A 27,668-nucleotide genomic window follows, 5' to 3' on the forward strand; every position below is an offset into this window, starting at 1 on the left:
CATGGATTTGAAGCTAAGCCTTCTACTGTTGCGTCACGTAGAACCTCCCGCAGACCTCTCTCGTGAAGGGTTTATGGCACGGACAAGCGTGGGTCATCTGAGGAGACGGAGACCTTTTTTTGGCAGCTGCCGATCATCCGGGCAGTGTCTCCTTCTTTTCTAATGATCGCGACGTGTCGTAAATCCAAAAGGCCCGAAAAAACTCCCGCAATAACACTTGAGATTTTAAACGCGTTTTGGGAAAGTTAGTCCCAACCGTCGCGGGGATGACATCTCAAGGCCCGGAGGGCCTCCCCAACCACACAATTACGTGTCGCACCCCTCTTCAAGACAAGGCCCGTGCAGGACGGTACCAGAGGGTGGTGACGAAACGTTCGGAGGACGCTGATTGGGAAATCGTAATTTTCGAGAAATGCAATCAGTGCATCCCGGCATGGAGGTGGAGGTTCCTTCAAGAATCTCAAGTGGGGAAAAGGGTATAAAAAATGCTAGCAGTCGAGGCGAGAGGGTGGTTCAGGAGTGGTTCAGTAGTTTTTTAGCAGTATTATTATTCTTACAGTCGCCTTCAAAAACATATATTCTCGATCCGGTGTCTCACTCGTGCGTAAAACAGTCTCAATCGTTCGGAGACTCACTCGTCGCAACCGGAGACTCATTCAACTCGGGAACTCAATCGCTCATTCCTTCGAAATCGGTCAATCGGACCGATAACCATACAAAACCGACGCGTCTTCAAACAAGTGAAACCCGGGCCTTACAACCCCGGTAGGGTTGACGTTCGATCCCCGCGCGTCAAAAAGGCGTCGTAAAAGCACGGCGCTACATTTTTGGTCCTTCGAACCGGATTTGGGAATCGCACCATGACTCGAGCAGCCAGCCTTGCAGAGTATCGAGATACGTCTTCGGCAGTCATTCGGTCCAGAGACGCTTCCATCACGCAAGGACATGGTACAAGGTAAGCTCGTCCAAAAGGATTTGCTATTTCTTAATAAGAACGTGATCATTCCTTTCGTGATTCCCATCCACTTACATCGCATCATTTAACGTGTCGACCTCAGTTGAAGACCGAGACCAACAAATTCGCGCTCTAAAAATGAAACGCCGCTCATTCAAGTCACAAATAACGTGGCTTCGGAATTTTATTGAATCATACGTCTATTCAGAAAAGGACAGAATCAGATTAGATGATCGAATTGGCAGACTCCGCAAGTCATTCGAAAATTTCAACGCGGATCAAGATGTCCTTATGATGTTAGAAGATTTCGACGAATCAGAGCGCGAGCGCGAAGAAGTGACTGACGCATACGACGACGTGACGGCATCAGCACTCATTCTCCAGCGATCATTCGACTCGCAGTCTCGAGAGAACAATTCCGCGCGAAATTCTCCGGTATCAACTGCATCGACGTACGCAGTCCCGGTAAATTTGCCAAAAATCGACCTTCCGAAATTCGACGGTAAAATGGAAAATTGGCTCACATTCAAGGATGCGTTCAGTTCTCTAATCGACCAACAGTCCGGGCTGAATAACATACAAAAGTTAAATTATCTGCGATTGTCGCTAACCGGAAAGGCAGCTTCCGCGATTCAAGCCTTCACAATATGCGACGACAATTACAACGAAGCGTGGAGTCACTTAAAGGAACTATACCACAATGAACGCGCACTCGTATTACGCCACGCTTCATTGATTCATCGGAATCAATCCGCGACTTGGCCAACCACGTGCAGCTTCATGTGCGATCATTGCAAGCCCTCGGTAGATCATGGGAGGATATCGCAAACGATCTATTAGCGAGTATCCTCATATCAAAAATGAGCAAGGAGACGAAGAAAACGTGGGAACGAACTCTGGCCGACAACCAAGTTCCAAAATTGCGGATGTATTCAAATATTTGCATATCGCGTCGCATCAATGCGACGACGATGACACCGCGCCCCCAAAATCTGAGCCTCGGACGAACGCGCATCCAATCCGATCTCGTCAGATCTCATCTCCGCGAATAAAACGCCGGACTTTCGCCACCAACAACACGAACTACAAGGTCGAGACGGCCAACGATTCGCGTTCGTCACCGTCGGATCGCGCGACTAAACGGAATTGCAACATCTGCAACGCCGGAGCGCACCCCGTGTTTCAGTGCAGCAAATTTCTGGATGCTTCGATTGTCGACCGCACGCAAGGCGAATGTGTGCCTAAATTGTTTAAATCCCAGCCACAAAACCAACGACTGCACGGTCGGGAAATGTCGTGTATGTAACAAGCAACATAACACGAAGCTTCATCTAGATGACGATAGAAAACAATGACAAAACGCATTGCTGTCGAAGCCGCGCCGTACAAGAAATCGAAAATACAGGATCCGGAAAAGCGCTCCGTCCGTCAAGATCGCGATAAAAACGAATTAATGGCTACCGCAGTTGTCGACGCGTTAGACTGCGACCGAAAACCAATCGAATGTCGAACCTTTATAGACACTTGCTCGAACGCGAATTATATCACCGAAAGATTCGTGAAAAAATTACGTTTAACACAAAGGGCAGCTTCCGCAACCATCGAAGCATTGAACGACTTGAACACGCTAAGCGACAAGGTCGTTTCAACCACCATCAAATCGAAGACGTCAAAATTTCAACGAGACCTCACCTTTTTAGTAATCCCCAACATTTCGGGACCCATACCGGACACGAACATCGACCGATCTAAATTGCGAATCCCGGTCAATCTCAAATTGGCAGATCCGAATTTTCATCGTCCAGCATCCGTGGACATGTTAATAGGCACCGGCCCTTCGCTAGCCAGCCTAAGCATCGGACAAATCGACCTGTCAACATCCAACGGACCGGATCTAATTTTGCAAAAAACTCAATTCGGTTGGATCATCGCGGGGAGTGTTTTGTCTGCTTCGTCGCGCGTGAAGCATCGAACATTTGTTAGCAATCTCGACTTCGACATATCGAAATTCTGGACCATCGAAGAGGGACCGCGTGAGCAACATTAACAGCCGAAGAACGCGAGTGCGAAGACCACTTCATCGACCACGTGAAACGAGACGACACCGGACGTTACGTCGTCGCGTTACCGTGCAATGCGAAGAGAACATTAATAGGCGAAACTCGGACGCAAGCCATTAATCGGTTTCTTTCGCTTGAACGCAAACTTCAGCGTGATGCGTCATTGCGCGAAGAGTATTCCGCGGTCATGAAGGAATATTTGACGCTTGGCCACATGAGCAAGACGAAACCACAAAACGCGAATGGTTTCTACTTGCCCCATCACGCGGTCATCAAAACTTCGAGCTCAACGACAAAGGTTCGAGTAGTCTTCGATGGTTCGGCGAAGTCAAGCAGCGGGCTGTCCCTGAACGACGCATTAAATACAGGGCCAACCATTCAGGATGACATTTTCGCACTGCTCGTACGATTTCGACTACATACGTACGTCTTGACCGGAGTCATCGAAAAGATGTACCGGCAAGTTCTCATACGGCCAGAGGATCGTCGTTATCAGCGAGTTCTATGGAGAAACGAGCGCAACGAAATAGCCGATTACGAGCTAAACACAGTCACATTCGGACTGTGCTCGGCACCATTTCTGGCTATACGAAGCATCCATCAGCTTGCAGACGACGAGCAAGCTGACTTCCCACGAGCAGCTACAACCATAAATCGGGACTTGTATGTCGACGATCTCCTCATCGGCGCGAACACCTATGAAGAGGCCAAGAATCTACGCGACGAAATCATGGAACTACTCCAGCGCGGACGATTCAACATCCGTCAATGGATCTCCAACGACCCTGAACTTCTTGAGGGTTTAAACAAGGAGCAGATCCATCCGAAATTCTTCGACGAGTCCACGGTGAAGACGCTCGGTATCTCGTGGGACGCGCGAAACGACTCAATCGCGTACGCCATCGTCTTCCACGCTCCAACAAAGATCACGAAACGGACCATCTTGTCGACTATCGCAAGAATTTTCGACCCGCTAGGTCTCTTGGCCCCGGTCACTGTCGTAGCAAAATTAATCATGCAACGTCTATGGCAGTTGAAATTAAATTGGGACGAATCGCTGCCAGCCAGTCTTCACACGGAGTGGATCTCATTCGTAGAAGAAATCGGGCAATTACACAACATTTCGTTTGATCGAAACGTCGGTCAACCTTCCACGCAAAGGCTCGAACTTCATGGCTTTTGTGACGCAAGCGAACGTGCGTATGGGGCATGCATATACGTGCGCTCAATCAACAACCGCGGAGAAAGAGTCAGCAAGTTGCTTTGCGCCAAATCACGTGTCGCCCCGCTAAAAACCGTAAGCCTCGCCCGTTTAGAACTGTGCGGTGCAGTTCTTCTGGCATCACTGTACGTCACAGTCCGAGAGGCTATGCACATCGAAACCGAGCATGTTAACTTCTGGACCGATTCTACCATCATCTTGAACTGGATCCAGAAGGAACCATGCACATTCGTAGCCAATAGGGTGGCCGACATACAAGGCAAAACAGACATTGCTGCTTGGCGACACGTGAGATCTCAAGACAATCCAGCAGATCTACTGTCAATTGGCGGCACGGACCCGAATGGCTATCCACCATCGAATCGACATGGCCAAAATCGAAGTTCGACATCACGGAAGATGTGCCATAGGTGAAACGTCTAAAGTGTCTCGCTACCGTTAGCCATATCGATGAAATCTTAACCAGGTATTCCGATATATCTCGGTTAATCAGAATCACCGCGTATTGCTTACGATTCAGACAGCCTCGCAAGAACAAAGGACCTCTGACAGTCGAAGAGCTCCAATCGGCAAACGAGCAAATAATCAGATTGGTCCAAGCATCGCCTTCGCCCAAAATCTGCAAAAACTAAAAACCGGGTCAAATTTACATGCAAAAAGCAAACTTTTGCCGCTACACCCTTTCATCGATGCAAGGGGTATACTCCGCGTGGGAGGCCGGCTGCAAAACTCGAAACTACAATATGTCCAAAAACATCCGATTTTGCTTCCCAAAGGTCACCATATCACCAATCTGATCATTCGCGACAAACATATGAGCAATCACCACGCCGGCATTACAACAACCTTATATACCGTGCGATATGAATGCGACTCGCAAAATCGTGCGACAATGCGCCAGGTGTTTCAGGGTGAATCCGCCTACACCCGAATACATCATGGGAAATCTACCTGCCTCCCGAGTTACCGAAACGCGGCCCCTCTACAACTGCGGTGTAGATTATTGCGAACCCTTTTATATCAAGGAACGGCGCTTCCGCAATCGCACCAAAGTAAAAATTTACGTTGCCGTGTTCATATGTCTGGCTACCAAGGCCGTTCATCTGGAGGTTGCGAGCGATATGACGACCGAAGCGTTCATCGCGGCATTAAAACGTCTCATCGCGCGTCGAGGCATATGTCGCAACATTTATTCCGATAACGGCTCCAATTTCGTGGGAGCTAACAATGAATTACGGGAACTCCAAGAAATCTTGAAAGGGGACAACAGGGTAGAAAATTTCCTCGCGGGCAAGGGAATTACATGGTACTTCATGCCTGCCCTTTCACCACACTTCGGCGGGATATGGGAAGCCGCGGTGAAATCATTTAAACACCATGTCAAGCGAGTCGTTGGGGATGAATTGTTCACGTTCGAGCAATTCAATACATTCATCACTGAGGTCGAAACGATTTTGAATTCTCGCCCTTTAACTCCCCTATCCTCAGATCCTCACGATCCATTAGCCTTAACACCTGGTCACTTCTTAATTGGCAATCCATTGACGAGCTTGCCGGAAGCCGATCTCACTTCAACGACCACGAACCGGCTGTCGAGGTGGCAGCATATCCAAAAGGTTAAGCAAGACTTTTGGACTCGGTGGCATAAGGAGTACAACAACCACCTTAACGTACGACAAAGGTGGAGCCAGGGCTCCCATGACATCCGAGAAGGCACCATCGTCGTTCTGAAAGACGACAATCTTCCACCGCTACAGTGGCACCTGGGTCGCATCGAGAAGATTCATCCAGGGGAGGACAATGTCATCCGGGCTGTTTCCGTTCGAACATCTACCGGTGTTTAGAGACGCAATGTGAAACAGTTGCGCCGCTACCAGTCGAGAACACCCACTAGAGACAGTCGCTATTCTTAAGTAAATTTAAGATAGCTTTAATCGAACTATAGGACATTGAGCGATTTGTCGCTCAACGGGGGGAGCATGTTCCGTCACGTAGAACCTGCCGCAGACCTCTCTCGTGAAGGGTTTATGGCACGTACAAGCGTGGGTCATCTGAGGAGACAGAGACCTTTTTTGGCAGCTGCCGAACATCCGGGCAGTGTCTCCGTCTTTTCTAATGATCGCGACGTGTCGTAAATCCAAAAGGCCCGAAAAAACTCCCGCAATAACACTTGAGATTTTTGAACGCGTCTTGGGAAAGTTAGTCCCAACCGTCGCGGGGATGACATCTCAAGGCCCGGAGGACCCCCCCAACCACGCAATTACGTGTCACACCCCTCTTCAAGGCAAGGCCCGTGCAGGACGGTACGAGAGGGTGGTGACGAAACGTTCGGAGGACGCTGATTGGGAAATCGTAATTTTCGAGAAAAGCAATCAGTGCATCCCGGCATGGAGGTGGAGGTTCCTTCAAGAATCTCAAGTGGGGAATAGGGTATAAAAAACGCGAGCAGTCGAGGCGAGAGGGTGGTTCAGGAGTGGTTCAGTAGTTTTTTAGCAGTATTATTATTCTTACAGTCGCCTTCAAAAACATATATTCTCGATCCGGTGTCTCACTCATGCGTAAAACAGTCTCAATCGTTCGGAGACTCACTCGTCGCAACCGGAGACTCATTCAACTCGGGAACTCAATCGCTCATTCCTTCGAAATCGGTCAATCGGACCGATAACCATACAAAACCGACGCGTCTTCAAACAAGTGAAGCCAGGGCCTTACAACCACGGTAGGGTTGACGTTCGATCCCCGCGCGTCAAAAAGGCGTCGTAAAAGCACGGCGCTACACTACTTCGCATTGATTTGAAGCTAAATCATGTGTATCGCATGGATTTTGAAGCTAACTCGTTTGATTCGTCTGCATTTGAAGCTATATCACTTATATCGCAATTATCTGACGCTAGATCATTTGCGTCGCATGGATTCGAAGCTAAACCTTCTACATAGTATTGATTTGAAGCTTAATCATGTGTTTTGCATGAATTTGAAGCTAACTCGTTTGCTTGGTTTGCATTTGAAGCTATATCACTTATATCACAAGTATTTGAAGAAAAATCATGTGTATCGCATTGATTTTGAAGCTAATCGATTGATTCGTCGGCAATTTGAAGCTAAATCACTTATATCGCAAGTATCTGGAGCTAAATCATGTGTTTCGCATGGATTTGAAGCTAAACCTTCTACATCGCATTGATTTGAAGCAAAATCATATGTTTCGCATGGATTTGAAACTAACTCGTTTTTTTCACCTCCATTTGAAGCTATATCACTTACATTCGCAAGTATTTGAAGACAAATTTGTTGTTTCGCATGGATTTGAAGCTAAACCATCTACATCGCATTGAATTGAAGCTCAATCAAGTATTTCGCTTGGATTTGAAGCTAACTCGTATGTTACGTCAGCATTTGAAGCTATATCACAAATATCGAGAGTATATGAAGCTAAATCATTTGTTTTGCACAGATTTGAAGCTAAACCTTCTACAGCGAATTGATTTGAAGCTAAATCGTGTGTTTCGCTTGCATATGAACCTAAATGATGTGTTTAGCATGGATTTGAAGCTACCTCGTTTGTTTCTCCGGTATTTGAAGCTATTTCATATATATCGCAAGAATTTGAAGGTAACCCATTTATTTCTTATGGATTTGAAGCTAAGCCTTCTACTTCGCCTTGATTTGAAGCTAAATCATTTGTTTCGCATGGATTTGGAGCTAACTCGTTTGTTTCTCCTGCATTTGAAGCTATATCACTTATATCGCAAGTATCTGATCCTAAATCATTTGTTTCGCATGGATTTGAAGCTAAGCCTTCTACTTCGCATTTATTTGAAGCTAAATCATGTGTATAGCATGGATTTTGATGATAACTCGTTTGATTCGTCTGCATTTGACGCTATATCACTTATATCGCAATTATCTGACGCTAGATCATTTGTGTCGCATGGATTTGAGGCTAAACCTTCTACATAGTATTGATTTGAAGCTTAATCATGTGTTTTGCATGGATTTGAAGCTACCTCGTTTGTTTCGCCTGCATTTGAAGCTATTTCATTTATATTGCAAAAATTTGATGGTAACCCATTTATTTCTCATGGATTTGTAGCTAAGCCATCTACTTCGCATTGATTTGCAGCTAAATCATGTGTTTCGCATGGATTTGAAGCTAACTCGTTTGTTTCGTCTGCATTTGAAGCTATACGACTTATATACAAATTGTTTGATGCGAAATCATTTGTTTCGCAAGGATTTGAAGCAAACCTTCTACATCGCATTGATTTGCAGCTAAATCATTTGCTTTGCACAGATTTGAAGCTATACCTTCTACATCGAATTGATTTGAAGCTAAATCGTCTGTTTCGCTTGCATATGAAGCTAAATCATGTGTTTGGCATGGATTTGAAGCTACCTCGTTTGTTTCGCCTTAATTTGAAGATATTTCATTTATATCGCAAGAGTTTGAAGGTAACCCATTTATTTCTTATGGATTTGAAGCTAAGCCTTCTACATCGCATTGATTTGAAGCCAAATCATTTGTTTCGCATGAATTTGCAGCTAACTCGTTTGTTTCTCCTGCATTTGAAGCTATATCACTTATATCGCAAGTATCTGAACCTAAATCATTTGTTTCGCATGGATTTGAAGCTAAGCCTTCTACTTCGCATTGATTTGAAGCTAAATTATATGTATCGCATGGAATTCAAGGAAACTTGTTTCGCCTGCATTTGAAGCTATATCACTTGTATCGCAAGTATTTGAAGAAAAATCATTTGTTTCGCATGGATTTGAAGCTAAGCCTTCTACATAGCCTTGACTTGAAACTTAATCATGTGTTTTGCATGGATTTGAAGCTAACTCGTTTGTGTCCTCTGCAGTTGAAGCTATATCACTTATATCGCATGTATCTGATGCTAAATCAGTTGTGTCGCATGAATTTGAAGCTAAGCCTTCTACATCGCATTGATTTGAATCTAAAACATCTACATTGCATTGATTTGAAGCTAAGCCTTCTACTTCGCATTTATTTGAAGCTAAATCATGTGTATTGCATGGATTTTGATGATAACTCGTTTGATTCGTCTGCATTTGAAGCTATATCACTTATATCGCAATTATCTGACGCTAGATAATTTGTGTCGCATGGATTTGAAGCTAAACCTACTACATAGTATTGATTTGCAGCTAAATCATGTGTTTCGCATGGATTTGAAGCTAACTCGTTTGTTTCGTCTGCATTTGAAGCTATACGACTTATATACAAATTGTTTGAAGCGAAATCATTTGTTTCGCAAGGATTTGAAGCAAACCTTCTACATCGCATTGATTTGCAGCTAAATCATTTGCTTTGCACAGATTTGAAGCTATACCTTCTACATCGAATTGATTTGAAGCTAAATCGTCTGTTTCGCTTGCATATGAAGCTCAATCATGTGTTTGGCATGGATTTGAAGCTACCTCGTTTGTTTCGCCTTAATTTGAAGATATTTCATTTATATCGCAAGAGTTTGAAGGTAACCCATTTATTTCTTATGGATTTGAAGCTAAGCCTTCTACATCGCATTGATTTGAAACCAAATCATTTGTTTCGCATGAATTTGCAGCTAACTCGTTTGTTTCTCCTGCATTTGAAGCTATATCACTTATATCGCAAGTATCTGAACCTAAATCATTTGTTTCGCATGGATTTGAAGCTAAGCCTTCTACTTCGCATTGATTTGAAGCTAAATCATATGTATCGCATGGAATTCAAGGCAACTTGTTTCGCCTGCATTTGAAGCTATATCACTTGTATCGCAAGTATTTGAAGAAAAATCATTTGTTTCGCATGGATTTGAAGCTAAGCCTTCTACATAGCCTTGACTTGAAACTTAATCATGTGTTTTGCATGGATTTGAAGCTAACTCGTTTGTTGCGCATGCAGATGGATCTAAATATCGTACATCCTAAGCATTTGTAGCTAAACCATCTGGTTCGTATGGATTTGAAGCTAATCCTTCTACTTCGAATTGATTTGTAGCTAAATCATGTGTATCGCATGGATTTTGAAGCTAATTCTTTTGTGTTCCCTACATTTGAAGCTATATCACTTATATCGCAAGTATCTGAACCTAAATCATTTGTTTCGAATGGATTTGAAGCAAAACCTTCTACATCGCATTGATTTGCAGCTAAATCATGTGTATCACATGGATTTGAAGCTAACTCGTTTGTTTCGCATGCAGATGAAGCTATATCACATATATCGCAATTATCTGAAGCTAAATCATTGGTTTCGCATGGATTTGAAGCTAAACCTTCGACATCGCATTGATTTGCTGTTACATCATGCGTTTTGCATGGATTTGAAGCTAACTCGCTTGTTTCCCTTGCATTTGAAGCTGTATCACTTATATAGCAATTATGTGATGCTAAATCATTAGTTTCGCATGGATTTGAAGCAAAACCTTCTACTTCGCATTGATTTGAAGCAAAATCATGTGTTACGCTTGGATTTCAAGCTAACTCGTTTGTTTCCCCTGCATTTGAAGCTATATCAGTTATATCGCAAGTATCTGATGCTAAATCATTTGTTTCGGATGGATTTGAAGCTAAAGCTTCCACATCGTATCGATTTGAAGCTAAATGATATGTATCGCATGGATTTTGAAGCTACCCCGTTTGATTCGTCTGCATTTGCAGCTATATCAATTATATCACAAGTGTTTGAAGCTAAATCATTTGTTTCGCATGGATTTGAAGCTAAGCCTGCTACTTCGCATTGATTTGAAGCTAAATCATGTGTATCGCATGGATTTTGAAGCTAACTCGTTTGATTCGTCTGCATTTGCAGTTATATCACTTATATCGCAAGTATCTGAAGCTAAATCATTTGTTTCGCATGGATTTGACGCTAAACCGTCAACATCGCATTAATTTGAAGCAAAATCATGTGTTTTGCATGGATTTGAAGCTAACTCGTTTGTTTCCCCTGCATTTGAAGCTATGTCACTTATATCGCAAGTAACTGATGCTAAATCACTTGATTCGCATGGATTTGAAGCTAAACCTTCTACATCGCATTGATTTGACGATATATCATGTGTTTCGCAAGGATTTGAAGCTAACTCGTTTGTTTCGTCTGCATTTGAAGCAATATCACTTATATCGCAAGTATCTGAAGCTAAATGATTTGTGTCGCATGGGTTTGAAGCTGAACCTTCTACGTAGCATTGATTTGAAGCTCAATCATGTGTTTTGCATGGATTTGCTGCTAACTCGTTTGTTTACCCTGCATTTGAAGCTATATCAGATATATCACAAGTAACTGATGCTAAATCATTTGTTTCGCATGGATTTGAAGCTAAACCTTCTACATCGCATTGATTTGAAGCTAAATCATGTGTTTCGCATGGATTTGAAGCTAACTCGTTAGTTACGCCTCCATTTGAAGCAATATCAATTTATCGCTAGTATCTGAACCTAAATCATTTGTTTCGCATGGATTTGAACCTAAACCTTGTACATCGCATTGATTTGAAGCTAAATCATGTGTTTTGCATGGATTTTATGCTAACTCGTTTGTTTCCCCTGCATTTGAAGCTATATCAGTTATATCGCAAGTATCTGATGCTAAATCATTTGTTTCGCATGGATTTGAAGCTAAACCTTCCACATCGTATCGATTTGAAGCTAAATGATATGTATCGCATGGATTTTGAAGCTACCCCGTTTGATTCGTCTGCATTTGCAGCTATATCACTTATATCACAAGTGTTTGAAGCTAAATCATTTGTTTCGCATGGATTTGAAGCTAAACATTCTACATCGCATTGATTTGAAGCTAAATCATGTGATTCGCTTGGATTTGACGCTAAACCTTCTACATCGCTTTGATTTGAAGCTAAATCATTTGTTTTGCATGGATTTGATGCTAACTCGTTTGATTCCTCTGCATTTGAAGCTATTTCAGTTTTATAGCAAGTATCTGATGCTAAATCATGTGTTTCGCTTGGATTTGAAGCTAAACCTTTTACATTGCATTGATTTGCAGCTAAATCATGTGTTTTGCATGGATTTGATGCTAACTCGTTTGTTTCCCCCGCATTTGAAGCTATATCAGTTATATCGCAAGTATTTGAAGGTAACTCAATTCTTTCGCATGGGTTTGAAGCTATGCCTTCAACTTCGCATTGATTTGAAGAAAAACCATTTGTTTCGCATGGATTTGATGCTAAACCTTCTACTTCGCTTTGATTTGAAGCAAAATCATGCGTTTCGCTTAAATTTGAAGCTAACACGTCTCTTTCACGCGCAGTTGAAGCTAAATCATGTATATCACGAGCATTTGAAGCTAAACCATTTGTTTCGGATGGATTTGAAGATAAGCCTTCTACTTCGCATTGATTTGAAGCTAAATCATGTGTATCGCATGGATTTGAAACAAACTAGTTTGTTTCATCTGCATTTGAAGCTGAATCATGTATATCACAAGTATTTGAAGCTAAACCATTTGATTCGTATTGATTTGTAGCTAAATCTTCTACTTCGCATTGATTTGAACAAAATTATGTCTTTCGCATGGACTTGAAGCTAAGCCTTCTACATCGCATTGATTTGAAGCTAAATCATGTGTTTCGTTTTGATTTGAAACTAACTCGATTGTTTCGGCTGCATATGAAGCTAACTCATGTATAACACAAGTATTTGAAGCTAAATCATTTGTATCGCATGGATTTTGAAGCTAACTCGTTTGATTCGTCTGCATTCGAAGCAATATCACTTATATCGCAACTATCTGAAGCTAAATCATTTGTGTCGCATGGATTTGAAGCTAAACCTACTACATAGCATTGATTTGAAGCTCATTCATGTGTTTTGCATGGATTTGAAGCTAACTCGTTTGTTTCCCCTGCATTTGAAGCTATGTCACTTATATCGCAAGTAACTGATGCTGAATCACTTGATTCGCATGGATTTGAAGCTAAACCTTCTACATCGCATTGATTTGGAGCAGAATCATGTGTTTCGCTGGGATTTGAAGCTATACCTTCTACATCGCTTTGATTTGAAGCTAAATCATGTGTTTTGCATGGATTTGATGCTAACGCGTTTGATTCCTCTGCATTTGAAGCTATTTCAGTTTTATCGCAAGTATCTGATGCTAAATCATGTGTTTCGCTTGGATTTGAAGCTAAACCTTTTACATCGCATTGATTTGCAGCTAAATCATGTGTTTTGCATGGATTTGATGCTAACTCGTTTGTTTCCCCTGCATTTGAAGCTATATCAGTTATATCGCAAGTATCTGATGCTAAATCATTTGTTTCGCATGGATTTGAAGCTAAACCTACCACATCGTATCGATTTGAATCTAAATGATATGTATCGCATGGATTTTGAAGCTACCCCGTTTGATTCGTCTGCATTTGCAGTTATATCACTTATATCGCAAGTATCTGAAGCTAAATCATTTGTTTCGCATGGATTTGACGCTAAACCGTCAACATCGCATTAATTTGAAGCAAAATCATGTGTTTTGCATGGATTTTATGCTAACCCGTTTGTTTCCCCTGCATTTGAAGCTATGTCAGTTATTTCGCAAGTATCTGTTGCTAAATCATTTGTTTCACATGGATTTGAATCTAAACCTTCTACATCGTATCGATTTGAAGTTAAATCATGTGTTTTGCGTGGATTTTATGCTAACTCTTCTGTTTCCCCTGCATTTGAAGCTATATCAGTTATATCGCAAGTATCTGATGCTAAATCATTTGTTTCGCAAGGATTTGAAGCAAACCTTCTACATCGCATTGATTTGCAGCTAAATCATTTGCTTTGCACTGATTTGAAGCTAAAGCTTCTACATCGAATTGACTTGAAGCTAAATCGTGTGTTTCACTTGCACATGAAGCTAAATCATGTGTTTCGCATGGATTTGAAGCTATATCGGTTGTTTCGCCTTAATTTGAAGCTATTTCATTTATATCGCAAGAATTAGAAGGTAACCCATTTATTTCTTATGGATTTGAAGCTAAGCCTTCTACTTCGCATTGATTTGAAGCTAAATCATGTGTATCGCATGGATTTTGAAACTAACTCATTTGATTCGACTGCATTTGAAGCTATGCCACTTATATCCCAAGTGTTTGAAGCTAAATCATTTGTTTCGCAAGGATTTGTAGCAAACCTTCTACATCGCATTGATTTGCAGTTAAATCATGAGTTTCGCTTGAATATGAAGCTAAACCTTCTAGATCGCATTGATTTGCAGCTAAATCTTGTGTTTCGCTTGTATTTAAGCTAACTCGTTTGTTTCGTCTGCATTTGAAGCTATATCACTCATATCCCAAGTGTTTGATGCTAAATAAATTGTTTCGCATGGATTTGAAGCTAAACCTTCTACATCGGATTGATTTGAATCTAAATCATGTGTTTCGCTTGGACATGAAGCTAACTCGTTTGTTTCGCATGCAGTAGAAGCTAAATCATGTTTATCACAAGTATCTGAAGCTAAACCATTTGTGTCGCATGGATTTAATGCTAAACCTTCTACATAGCATTGATTTGAAGCTTAATCATTTGTTTTGCATGGATTTGATGCTATCTCGTTTGTTTCGACTGCATTTGGAGCAATATCAATTGTATCGCAAGTATCTGAACCTAAATCATTAGCTTCGTATGGATTAGAAGCTAAACCTTCTACATCGCATTGATTTGAAGCAAAATCATGAGTTACGCTTGAATTTGATGCTAAACCTTCTACATGGCATTGATTTGTAGCTAAATCATGTGTTTCGCATGGATTGAAGCTAACTCGTTCGTTTCGCCTGCATTTGTAGCTAACTAATGTATATCACACGTATTTGAAGCTAAATCATTAGTATCTCATGGATCTTAAGCAAATCCTTCTACATCGCATTGATTTGAAGCTATATCACACATATCCGCAAGTATTTGAAACTAAATCATTCGTTTCACATGGATTTTAACCTAAGCCTTCTACTTCGCATTGATTTGAATTTGAAACTAACTCGTTCGTTTCCCCTGCGTTTGAAGCTAAATCATGTATATCACAAATATTTGAAGCTAAACCATTTGGTTCGCATGGATTTGAAGCTAAGCCTTCTACTTCGCATTGATTTGAAGCTGAATGGTTTCTTTCGCTTGAATTGAAGCTAACACGTTTGTTTCACATGCAGTTGTAGCTAAATCATGTATATCACAAGTATTGCATGCTGAACCATTTGTTTCCAACGAATTTAAAACTAAATCATGTGTTTCGTATGGATTTGAAGCTAACTCGTTTGTTACCCCTGCGTTTGAAGCTAAATCATGTATATCACAAGTATTTGAAGCTAAAGCATTTGATTCGCATGGATTTGAAGCTAAGCCTTCTACTTCGCATTGATTTGAAGCTAAATCATGTGGTTTGCATGGATTTGAGGATAAATCATGTGTTTCGCTTGGATTCGAAGCTAACTCGTTTGTTTCGCCTGCATTTGAAGCTACATCACTTATATCGCAAGTATTTCAATCGATATCACTTGTTTCGCACGGATTTGAAAGTAAACCACGTGTTTCGCAGTAGTATGAAGCTAAATCATGTTTTTCGCATGGAATTGAATCTATCTGGTTTGTTTCGGCTGCATTTGAAGCTATATCACTTGAATCGCACGTATTTGAAGAAAAATCATATGGTACGCTTGGATTTGAAGCTAAACCTTCTACATCGCATTGATTTGCAACTAAATCATGTGTTTCGCATGGATTTGAAGGTAACTCGTTTGTTTCGCATGCAGTTGCGGCTAAGTCATGTATATCACATGTATTTAAGGCTAAACCATTTGATTCACATGGATTTGAAGCTGAGCCTTCTGCTTCGCATTGATTTGAAGCTGAATCATGTCTTTCGCTTGAATTTGAAGCTATCACATTTGTTTCGGGCGCAGTTGAAGCTAAATCATGTATATCACAAGTATTTGAAGCTGGACCATTTGTTTCGCATGGATTTGAAGCTAAACCATCTACACCGCAATGATTTGCAGCTGAATCATGTGTTTCGCATGTAAGTGATGCTAAACCTTCTACATAGCATTGATTTGAAGCTTACTCATATGTTTTGCATGGATTTGAAGCTAACTCGTTTGTTTCGTCTGCACTTGAAGCTATATCACTTATATCGCAAGTATCTGAAGCTAAATCATTTGTTCCGCATGGAATTGAAGCTAAGCCTTCTACATCGCATTGTTTTACAGCTACATCATGTGTTTCGCATGGATTTGAAGCTAACTCGTTTGTTTCGTCTACATTTGAAGCTATATCACTTTTATCTTAAGTATCTGATGCTAAATCATTTGTTTCTCATGGATTTGCATCTAAACGTTCTACATCGCCTTCATTTGCAGCTAAATCATGTGTTGCGCATGTAAGTGAAGCTAAACCTTCTACATAGCATTGATTTGAAGCTTACTCATTTGTTTGGCATGGATTTGAAGCTAACTCGTTTGTTTCGTCTGCACTTGAAGCTATAACACTTATATCTCAGGTATCTGAAGCTAAATCATTTGTTTCGTATGAATTTGAAGCTAGCCTGTTTGTTTCGTCTGCATTTGATCCTATATTACTTATATCGCAAGTATCTGAAGCTAAATCATTTGTTCCGCATGGAATTGAAGTTAAGCCTTCTACATCGCATTGTTTTGCAGCTACATCATGTGTTTCGCATGGATTTGAAGCTAACTCGTTTGTTTCGTCTACATTTGGATCTATATCACTTATATCGCAAGTATCTGATGCTAACTCATTTATTTCTCATGGTTTTGCAGCTAAACCTTCTGCATCGCATTCATTTGCAGCTAAATCATGTGTTTCGCATGGATTTGAAGCTAACCCGTTAGTTGCGCATGCATTTGATGCTATATCATTTATATTGCAAGTATCTGAAGCTTAATCATTTGTTTCGCATGGATTTGAAGCTATTCCTTCTACATCGCATTGAGTTGCAGCTAAATCATGTGTTTCGCATGGATTTGAAGCTAACTCGTTAGTTTCGCCTCCATTTGAAGCTATATCACTTATATCGCTAGTATCTGAACCTAAATCATTTGTTACGTATGGATTTGAAGCTAAGCCTTCTACTTCGTATCGATTTGAAGCTAAATGATATGTATCGCATGGATTTTGAAGCTAACTCGTTTGAATTGTCTGCATTTGAAGCTATATCACTTCTATCCCAAGTGTTTGACGCTGAATCATTTGTTTCGCATGGATTTGAAGCTAAACCATCTACACCGCAATGATTTGCGGCTAAATCATGTGTTTCGCATGTAAGTGAAGCTAAACCTTCTACATAGCATTGATTGAAGCTTACTCATATGTTTTGCATGGATTTGAAGCTAACTCGTTTGTTTCGTCTGCACTTGAAGCTATATCACTTATATCGCAAGTATCTGAAGTTAAATAATTTGTTTCGCATGGATTTGAAGCTAGCCTGTTTGTTTCGTCTGCATTTGAACCTATGTCACTTATGTCGCAAGTATCTGATGCTAAATCATTTGTTCCGCATGGAATTGAAGCTAAGCCTTCTACATCGCATTGTTTTGCAGCTACATCATGTGTTTAGCAAGGATTTGATGCTAGCTCGTTTGTTTCGTCTACACTTGGAGCTATATCACTTATATCCCAAGTTGTTCCGGCCGAATCGTGGACCGCGGGTCAACGCACTTTCGACTTTCGATGTACGCCGTCTCGCCGTTTTTGTCGAATAAACGGCGAGGTGGCGTCACAATAACACGATCGACGTGCGTTGGCCCGACCGTCAAACGCTCGCCTCGGCCTAATTGTATACGCGGCGTTTTTGCCTTAGTAGGCAATGACCGGCCTTCGACACCTGACGATGTGTCTCCTTGAGCATCGGCCAGGTGTCTATATATACTGCCGCAAATGTGATAACGGGGATTCTCCGAGATATCGTGAACAGTCAAGTTTAATTTAGCGCCCCTTGCGCCTATCCGAAGCCGTGCTTCAATTTTATACTTCTTTCGAAGCCGTGCTTCAAATCATACGTCGAACGGAGCCGTGCTCCAAAGATTGTAAACCAAAGGACTGTGGAGTCCGAATCAATAAATCGCGTGTCGTCTCCTCACGAATTTCGGCGCTTTAATTTTGTGCTGTGCGCAACAGTTAGAAAAAAAAGGATATATCGAAACTTGTGATTGATTACAATGAAGCCAAGAGTTTCGTTAACGTTTCTAACCAAATGACAGCATACAAAACTCTCAAATGTTATAAAAAAGGTAGCATTTGAGCTTCTCGTAAACACATCAGTTGTAAATACTTGGATATTATACAACACTCAGCAATAAAGACCTATATCAATAGTAGAATGTAGAAAACGATTAGTTAACTATTTATGTTACTGTGAGGATGAAAACAACAACTCGTCTTCTGAAAACGACAACTCGTCTTCTCGTCTAGAAAACGACAAATTAAAAAGAAAGAGGGCAAAGCAGGGACAGCTAGACAACGTTGCATTTCTTGCTATAAACAAAATGTCAACAAATTCGGTGGTAAAGTAGCAAGAGAAAAACCTAAAAGAGTAACGACGTTATACAGCAATTGACCGAAAAAGCCGTCTTTATGCCTCCCTTGCTTTAACAAAATCCACCATTAAATATAATTATTAATTATTGTATATACAACAACTAATAAACTTATGTGTTTTGTTCTATACTGCATTATGTATAATGCCTCATTTTTTTGGTAGAAATATATTTTACAGAATTACATTTGTCATAAAATATATGTTTTCAGCGCATTAAACAAATATGACTGCGTGTATCACCGATGGTACATATGGTCTGAAGATCAAGTTTGACGTGTACCACCGGTGGTACACGTAGCCTGAAGATCAAGTTGACGTGTACCATCGGTGGTACACATGGCACGGAACGTGTTAACATATATAACACTGGATTTAACACTTACTACATAAATATTAATTTATTTACCTTATACCGCTCCCAGTTTCTAATGATTGTCACCAAAACCGCACCTAGAAATAAGCAGCATGTTAATTGTCATATGCTCTGCTCATCCAATCATTGTTAAACTACATACATTGTTATTATACCTAAGAATGTTATTAACAATCAAGGTTCTCACATGACTCGCATTCACTTGAAATTTATACGTACACACTACTAATGCACAGGAATAATTCATGGCTTCTGGAACACCCAATATCTCGCGCAAGATATATAAAAAATCGGTTAACCACATCAGAAACCATTAGCTATACCGCTCCGCGAACATTGCACACGCAGGCAGCATATCATAGAATAGATCTCGTCGTCACCGAAAAGCAATATGCGAACAATATTTACTCGCTGCTTACATACATACTCAGGCACACGGAGACGCAGGAGACAAGTCTCGATAAAAAGTACTCATACATTCGGAAAAACTCTTGCCATCGTCAACTCACAAAACTCCCACAAAATTTGTGGGATTTTATTCAACAAACCATAAAATTATTGGAATATTATATTTCATTTTCGCTATAAGATCAGTAACACTAGGTGCTTCATTAAGTATAAATATTCGTATGCAGGGTGTTCCACAATTATTTTAACAGCCGAAAATGAGGGGTAACCTGAGGTCATTTGAAGTAACCTTTTCCTTTGCGAAAATGTAATCCGCGGTAATAATCGTGTTAAAGAACATACAGGATATGTTTGTTTAAGAATTGTAAAGAATATCATTAATAGTAAACTCACCCATTTAGTGAGGATGCATTTGCCGTTCGAAATCGTGAGTCACGATGTCAATGCACTGACCACGTACAATGCACAGCTGATCCCAGGTCGACGACCGTAGGGTTGAAAATAAGGACTTCGGAAGACTATCGGAGCAACGTCAGGTATGGCTAACGCAAAGTTCACTTTCACTGCACTGTCACTAAACACGGATCACTTAATCAGTCACTGATAATCCAAAATGGTAAAAGTATCCTGTGGATGGAGGGGAGAGTGACGAATTACTTGAATACTTGAATCTGTGTTAAAATAGGGTGACCCTGAAAAGGGAAGATAAAATCAAAAATGTTACGCTTTTAAGAACTGTTCAAAGTTACTGCCGTTCACGCGGATACGCGGATACGCGCCGCAGCGTGTCCACTGAAATATTTTCAACGGCGCCATGGATTCTCGCCAACAATGTTTCCACGCTGTCCACCGGTTCGCGGTACATCTCATTCTGGAACAATGTTTATAAAACATATACATAATTTGAGCAAAAAAAAATCAGCGTTATTGATGAAAAATATCAGCATTATTATAATTACCTTCAAGTAGCCCAGAAATAAAAATCCACCGGGTTCATAGCCGGTGGCCGTGGGGACCAGGCAACAGATCCGAGACGGTCGATCCACCTGTCTCGGAAGGTTACACTCAAATTAGCGCGTACATTTGCGGTGTAGTGTGGCACCAACCATTTGAAACCACATGTTCTGCCGAAACTCCAAAGGTTCATCCAAAAGTTCCGGCAGAACATTTTGCAAAAAAGATGTAAATGCTATACCATTCAGCCTGTTGGGCAGGATGTATGGTCCAATGATAACTTTGCCACAAATGCCGTCCCATATGTTAACCGAGAATCGAACCTGCACCTGGCGTGGACGAAGCGCACGCGGATTCTCATCGCACCACACGTGCAAATTGTGACTCATTTCTCCACAAAATATACTTACAGAACGACAGATTCCGCGCCACTTCTCTCAGCAGCTACCTTGAATATTGAACCCGTTTTTCCAGGTCCACTGGATACAACTCATGCACCCCCACGAACTTGAACGGGTGCATCAAATTTTCTTGTAGAATGCGGTGTACCGACGAACGACTAACGCTGGAAAAAGATATAAAAATGCATTTCTTTTGCATTTCTTACCCCGTGCGACGAATCACACTGTGCACTTTCGGTGCCGTCCTCTTCAAATGCGGCGCGGACGATACCTTCAGTGGCCATTGTTCTTCCAGATTGTAGCCTCCTCACCTCGCTGCCAACTCCACAAGACACCCCGATCGAGTAGAATCTTTTTACAATACCTTCTATAACGCGATGCCGTAAGGATGTGCGGATATTCCGCGCACAATCTTTCAATTGTTTGAATAATGTTCCACTCGCACTGGGTGTACACCCACATTATATGAAATTCGTTTTGAACGGTATCAATGTTTCGTTCTCCTACGAGCGAGTTTCAACTATTTTCCATTGAACGCGAACATTGTCGGCCATTCTGCACTTCGTCCCGAGCATTAATAGGAAAAGGACATCGCGAGAGAATTTTCTTAATTATTCTTGTACGGTGCGATCAACTTGTTTACTCCAAGGATGCTGCAAAGGGTTCAGGAGAACATTACGAAATGTGTCAACGCGGTGCGTGTTGTTAACGGTGCGAACTTTGAACGTGTCGCATTAAAAAATCGGCTCTTTTCAGGGCCATACATATTAATCCAGGAAAGTTCGTCCGTAGATATTATTGTTGAAGCAAGAAGTAAAAAAGAAAAATTTCTTGAGTCTTGGAAAGCCTCCACATCCTAAAGTGCGGGGTTTCCATATACTTGAGGAGAGTACACATGTATAAAAACATGCGTTGTCGCCCAGGCCTCTCAGGTTCTTCAGTACTCTCATACTGTGCGCTTCTACACACAGTGTTTCCTTCACTTCTTTCTTAAATATAGTTATTTACGTGTGTCTCATTCTACACTCTTTTATTTCAAATAACCCCCTCAACAGGTTATGGCCCCAGATTATTACAAAGTATCAGTATAAATAACTCGATTAAAAGGAAGTGAATTGTGCATAATTTAAAAAGAAATGGAGTCAATGAGTTTAAAAGTAGAAAAGCTTCGTGACAGTGATAATTGGTTGCAATGGCGCTTCGTTATCCGTACATTGCTCGAGGATGACGATGATACACTTGATGTGTGCGAAGGAAGGCTACAGCGTCCGATTGAGAATTCGCCGGATTATGAAGCAAAATTACAAAGGTTTTTAAAGGCTGATAAAGTAGCTCGTAAGTTGATAGTTACTTCAGCAGAGAAGAAACCTCTTAATTTACTCCTGAGTTCTACAACTGCTCAAGAAATGTGGAGGAAACTCAATACAGTTTATGATATATGAAGTTTGACGAAAATCTTTCTATAGTGCAAAAACAATTTTTCGATTTGAAATGGGACTCGGGTGAAAATGTAAATCACAATTTAGCTAAAATTGAACAGCTAACGACGAAGATGAAGAACCTCGGGGGTGCAGTTCCTGATTCCATGGTATTGACACGCATATTGTCAATATTACATATGAGATTTAATCACTTTCATAGTGCGTGGGACTCAGTGGAAGATAAAAAGAAAACCCTTGAAAACTTGACGGCGCGATTGATGACTGAGGAAGTCAGAATTCAAGAACAGGATAACGACGAGGATGTGGCTGTGGCATTAGTAACGAAACGAAATTCGACAAATATATCAAATCAGAAAAATCGTTATCAACACAAATCGAATTATGACGAGCCTCAAAAGAATGATTTTTCTGGTTATGTTAAATGACACGGCCCTCAAAGATGTTGTTGAGCCTACCTGCCTAAGAGTCTCGTTTTAGATCCGGTGGAGAGTACATCGGAGCCGCTCACGTACCGAATTCTATCTTTTATACAGTGTCTATCGTTGTTTAGTAAGTAAGATATACTTGTTCGTCAATAAATTCAGTTTAGGTCATTTCAGTTATACACTTTATCATCCCAGTCATTATCCTAAAATAACATTTGGCGACCGTGACAGGACTGTGGATTTCTTCAGTGTCGTGTATAACTGAGTGGCTCATTTTTGCGAACATCAAAAATGGATAGGATCAAGAAGAAGAGAACTACGGAGCGTGCAGCATTTACGAAAGCACTGAAGGCTTTCGACGAAGCTCAGACAACACCACAAGATGCGCGGAGTATCGGGGTTGCATTCCAGTTTTTGGAAAACTAGATGAAGATGTTGGAAGCAACCACTGATCACTACATAGACCTCTTGTATGATACAGCGGACATACAAGATCATACCATCGAGCAAGAGATGGGTGACGCAGAAGAGTATCAGAAGAATTTCCTAAGAGCCAAGTGGGACGTGGAGCAGTTTATATCAGCCCGAGCAGATGCATCAAACGGGAGCGTTTTGAGTGGTGAAAAGGAGAATAAAAATACGTGCCACCTGCCGAAGACAGAAATACCAAAGTTCAGTGGGAATGTGCGCGATTGGTTGCGGTTTTGGAGCCTCTTTAAAAAGATACACGAAAATGACACTATCGACAAAGAGGATAAATTCCAATATTTAAGCCAGGCGATAGTACCTAATTCACGCGCAGATCATGTAATTAGAAGTTTTCCGGCAACAGCACAGAACTATGATAAAGTGATTCAAAGTTTTAAAAAACCGGTACGGTAGTGTTGATTTACAAATAGAGGTGTATGTGCGCGAGCTGTTGTAATTAGTTCTTCAAAATGCGATGACACCGAGCAAGAGTGTAAGTTTGGCGGTCTTATATGACACTATCGAGTCACATCTAAGTGCTCTCGACACGCTCGGTCTCACTACCGATAAGTGCGCGGCAATGCTGTTCCCTCTTGTGGAATCCTCATTACCAGAGGAGTTATTGCGCGTTTGGCAACGAAGTGCCAGGCGTGCTGAAACATCGCAAGGATCCAGTGAGAAGGCGGATCCGTCGAGAAATCGGTTGGATGAGCTACTACAGTTTTTGGCCAAGGAAGTCGAAAGCGAGGAACGGGTCACCATGGCTTCCAAGGGTTTTAGCTTGAAGCCCCAGCCAGAGTCGAAAGTGGAGAAACGTCGCGAGGATCCAGGCAGAAGGCGACAACGGAGAGATGTACCGAGTGCGACTGATGTACTGACGACGAAAGGTGAGCTAAAACCGTGTCTATTTTGTGGTGAGAGTGAACATCTCAGCATGAATTGCTATAAGGCAAAAAGGATGACTCTTAGTGAACGGCAACAACGAGTAAAAGAAAAGCGCGCATGTTTTAACTGTTTAAATATAGGACATGACGCTAAAAAATGTCGTTCACATGTGAAATGTGCGTGGCGTTCGCGACGGCATGTGCTAATAATGTGCCGTGAAATGAAGAGAGAAGAAGAGAGTGAAAAAAAGTTCAGATACGCCGGTTAAAGTCGAGATTAACAATTTGGAAAATGCCAATAAAGCCGAAGTGTACCTGAAAACATTGCGTCTTTATTTGTGCAACGGTGAGAACAGGAGTGTCGTTCGAGTGGTAGTGGATGATGGATCGCAGCACTCGTACATCACCAAGGAAGCTGCTAATCGTGTGGGATACGAGTCGATAGGGGAGCAAGCCATGAAACATATGCTTTTTGGTGGAAAGCAGTCAGGTATCGTGCAGCATAAAAAGTATAAGATACAACTGCGTGATTTGGAAGATCGTTGTCTGTGCACTCTCTCGGCACTGGATGAAGAGATTATATGCCAAAAAATTCCTACGGTAGAGAGTGGACCGTGGATGCAAGAGTTGAAGGCATTAGGTATTACACTCACAGACATCGATGAGGTTGAATGCGCGGTGGCTATTCTTATCGGAGCAGACGTAGCCGGAAAAATACTTACAGGTAGACGGCACAAATTAACGTGCGGATTAGTCGCCGTCGAGACGTGCTTGGGTTGGGCGGTGATGGGCGCTATAACAAGCCCGGATAAACGAGAAGATCCAGTCATAGTTACGACGGGAATGTTTGTCAATAGCGAGAAAGTAGCTGATTTATGGTCCCTAGATGTTTTGGGAATAACGGACCCTTTAGAAAGTGCCTCGAGGGAGACACAGATGCAGAAGTTAAGAGAAGACTTCCTTGAAACAGTAACTATAAACCAAGACGGCAGGTATGAAGTGCAATTCCCCCCCGTGTCCGCTACCTTGTCGTGGTGGGGAGGCTTCGTGCCCTAATGATCCTCAAGGCTGTGACAGCGGGGAATTTATTCCCTGGCAGGTTCTACCTAGCTGGAGTGGCATGAGGTGAGGGGCTTACTAAAGTTGGACACATACCGTAAACCTGTGGTCATGTTTTACAGGAACGGGGGTCTTCCCTTAGCCGGCCGGGCAGCGAGGATGACAACCTCTCTAAAAAATCCCTAGCCCCAAGCAGTGTTGCGCGGTGAAGAGGGCGTAGCTGGAGTAAGCGCCAGCTATGGTTGGTGGGTGCACCAATCGTTAGCGGACAACCCCGGGGTACCTGGCGACCCCCCGGGCGTATTAGCCTTCCCCGGGTATGGCGGCTCTACCCGGGGTGACCTCCTTTCCGACCACACTCGTGGGATCAGCTATGGATTCATTTACAAACAAAACTGGGGAGGGGGTAACGAGCGTGAGGGGGGGCGCGTGCGAGGCTAACGTGCGCCTCGAGAGATATGTGGAGCCGGTGTCGCGGGGGCATTCTGCCACACGCGGCACAAAGAGGCCTGCGGAGGGCCTTGGCGATTGCGATACGGGGGAGGAGTCGGACCTCTCTGTCTGCTTCCCGATGAGGTGGAAGTCGCTGCGGATTTCCGCGGCCGCCCGACGGGGGACGTAGCGGCGGCAGTGATGGAGTGCCTGGGCGACGTGGCCAGGATCTCCATCTCTGCAATGGGTCTAAAGGCCAGTACGGTCAGGTCCCTGCGGACGGCGGCCTTGACCAGCCGGGTGGGTGTTGCGGAGCTGGCAATTACGTCAGCTCCCAACGCTACCCGGCTGTTGGAGGCGGAAAACGCCCAATTGAAGGACCAGATGGCGGAGTTGCGGGCTGAGGTTGCCCGACTCCGTCAAGCGGTGGAGGCGGGGCCGGCTGTTGCCGGGATGCCTCCGCCGCTGTCCCCCGGGGGGACACGGGGCAGCTGCCGGTTGCCGATGTCCGAGGGCCCAAATGCCCTGGACGAGGAAGGTCCTTCCCCCCGCCCGCGGCTGCGCCAGCAGACTTGCTGGCGCAGATCGGCTCCCTGATTGATGCCAAACCGGCATCATTCAGGAGGGAGCTGGTTCCGCGGGTGCGGGGCCCGCAGTCGGTGGCACCCATGCCATCTGCCCCCCCTCTGCCGACAAACAGGAAGGGGGGAAAAGGGTGGCGGTAAGGGGGGCTGTGGCCGCTAAGGCGGCCCAGAGTCAGCCCGCTCGGCCGCGGGCCGCCCCTGCGGTTGCGCCCCTGCGGTTGCGTAAATCTGCGGCAGCTGCCAAGGCCGCATCCGAACGGGAGGGCGGCCAAACGGGTGGCACCGGCTGCCCCCAGGAGGGGGCGGTGGCGGTCTGTGGCCACCCAGGGCGGGAGATAACCCCCGAACTAGCCCTCGCGTAGGAGGGTTGATCGGCCGAGTCGATGGGTGTATCGGCGATGAAAGCATTTTAGACCGTCAGTGCGTCGTACATGTAGTACTTCGCATAATGGCGAGGCCCTGATTTAGCATACGGGCTGTGGCGTGTTCTTTGTACAGCACTGTATATGCTGTATGACTTCCGACTGGGGAACTGTTGTCACTCGTGGCATCAGTTCCCCAGTTTACGTTAAACGGTTTTTCAGACCGTTTTTCATGGGCGGAACACGCCACTAGACTACAGTCCGCTGGGCTCAGGAATACATGGGATGTAATCAATCCCCTGGGCAACCCAGGCCGCAAGGGGCAAACGTGCCCTAGCCACACTTGAGCCTACACGAAAAAGGTTCCGCTGGATAGCTCGTGTTCTTAAAAACGCAGCGAACTGAACGAAGTGTGGTGGAGAGGAAGAGGCAGCCTCTCCGACTGCTGTCTCCACGTGTTTGCCGTGCGTGGCGACCCTTGTCGTCGGAAAAGAGGATCCTGGGATCTGAGGGGGCCCTCTCCTGCGGGTGAGACGTCCCCAACACGTACCTTTGGCCTCTGCTTCGGCTAGATGGGCGGCTGGACGAGAAAAGCAGCCCTGGTCCAGTCAATCGGCTTGGAACGACCACACGCTTCGGGCAAGTGGGTTCTGCTGGGCGAGGACGCGGGCTGGGTAAGGAAACCGACCCAGCCAGCAGACTATGTTCGGTGCGTAGCCCTAACTCAGCCTTTGGCGGGTTCCAAATTGTGCGGGTCGGTGGTGGCCGGGGAGCGCACTGGATGAAACACCAAGACACATTATGGGTCTAAATAAAAATGAACAAACAAAAACTAAGCGTCCAAAGACGACGGGTCCAGCTCCTACTCGGAGTGAAGCCGTCGCCGCAGACGCGGGAACTGCAAATGCAGCTGTCAGTCCCCCCGCGTCTGTGAGAAAGACAAGATCCGGGAAGGTGATTAATATCGCCAATCCTCGTGTGATCTTGCAAAGATGTGTGACTCCCACGCGAGCGGTCTCGGTGAAAACCGAGCCCACGGTAGAAGGTACGCCGGACACCGGTAACGTGGA

General features: G+C 43.3%; 2 protein-coding genes across 2 annotated transcripts; both read left to right on the top strand.

Annotated features, from left to right (window-relative positions):
- The first annotated feature begins 945 nt into the window (after window positions 1-945).
- LOC143261515 (uncharacterized) lies at window positions 946-6,081 on the top strand. Its single transcript, XM_076527932.1, has 4 exons — window positions 946-955; window positions 2,476-2,988; window positions 3,189-4,647; window positions 5,139-6,081. Exons 1-4 carry the CDS (start codon window positions 946-948, stop codon window positions 6,079-6,081), a joined length of 2,925 nt encoding a protein of 974 aa, XP_076384047.1.
- A 17,019-nt stretch (window positions 6,082-23,100) lies between these two features.
- Window positions 23,101-25,285, top strand: LOC143261511 (uncharacterized). The gene is made up of 5 exons (XM_076527928.1): window positions 23,101-23,200; window positions 23,291-23,668; window positions 23,739-24,164; window positions 24,466-25,153; window positions 25,261-25,285. Exons 1-5 carry the CDS (start codon window positions 23,101-23,103, stop codon window positions 25,283-25,285), a joined length of 1,617 nt encoding a protein of 538 aa, XP_076384043.1.
- The last annotated feature ends 2,383 nt before the right edge of the window (window positions 25,286-27,668 follow it).

Source organism: Megalopta genalis, unplaced genomic scaffold, assembly GCF_051020955.1.
Source record: "Megalopta genalis isolate 19385.01 unplaced genomic scaffold, iyMegGena1_principal scaffold0054, whole genome shotgun sequence".
Taxonomy (NCBI): domain Eukaryota; kingdom Metazoa; phylum Arthropoda; class Insecta; order Hymenoptera; family Halictidae; genus Megalopta; species Megalopta genalis.

Excerpts from the sequence above, each read along its gene's own strand:
- LOC143261515 (XM_076527932.1), top strand. Across the intron at positions 2,989-3,188 it reads GACCATCGAAGAGGGACCGC|AGTATTCCGCGGTCATGAAG; the intron begins GTGAGCAACATT and ends CATTGCGCGAAG. Across the intron at positions 4,648-5,138 it reads TCACGGAAGATGTGCCATAG|GTGTTTCAGGGTGAATCCGC; the intron begins GTGAAACGTCTA and ends ACAATGCGCCAG.
- LOC143261511 (XM_076527928.1), top strand. The coding sequence starts at position 23,101 with ATGGATAGGATCAAGAAGAAGAGAACTACGGAGCGTGCAGCATTTACG. Across the intron at positions 23,669-23,738 it reads CTATGATAAAGTGATTCAAA|TTCTTCAAAATGCGATGACA; the intron begins GTTTTAAAAAAC and ends TGTTGTAATTAG. Across the intron at positions 24,165-24,465 it reads TGATGTACTGACGACGAAAG|CCGAAGTGTACCTGAAAACA; the intron begins GTGAGCTAAAAC and ends ATGCCAATAAAG.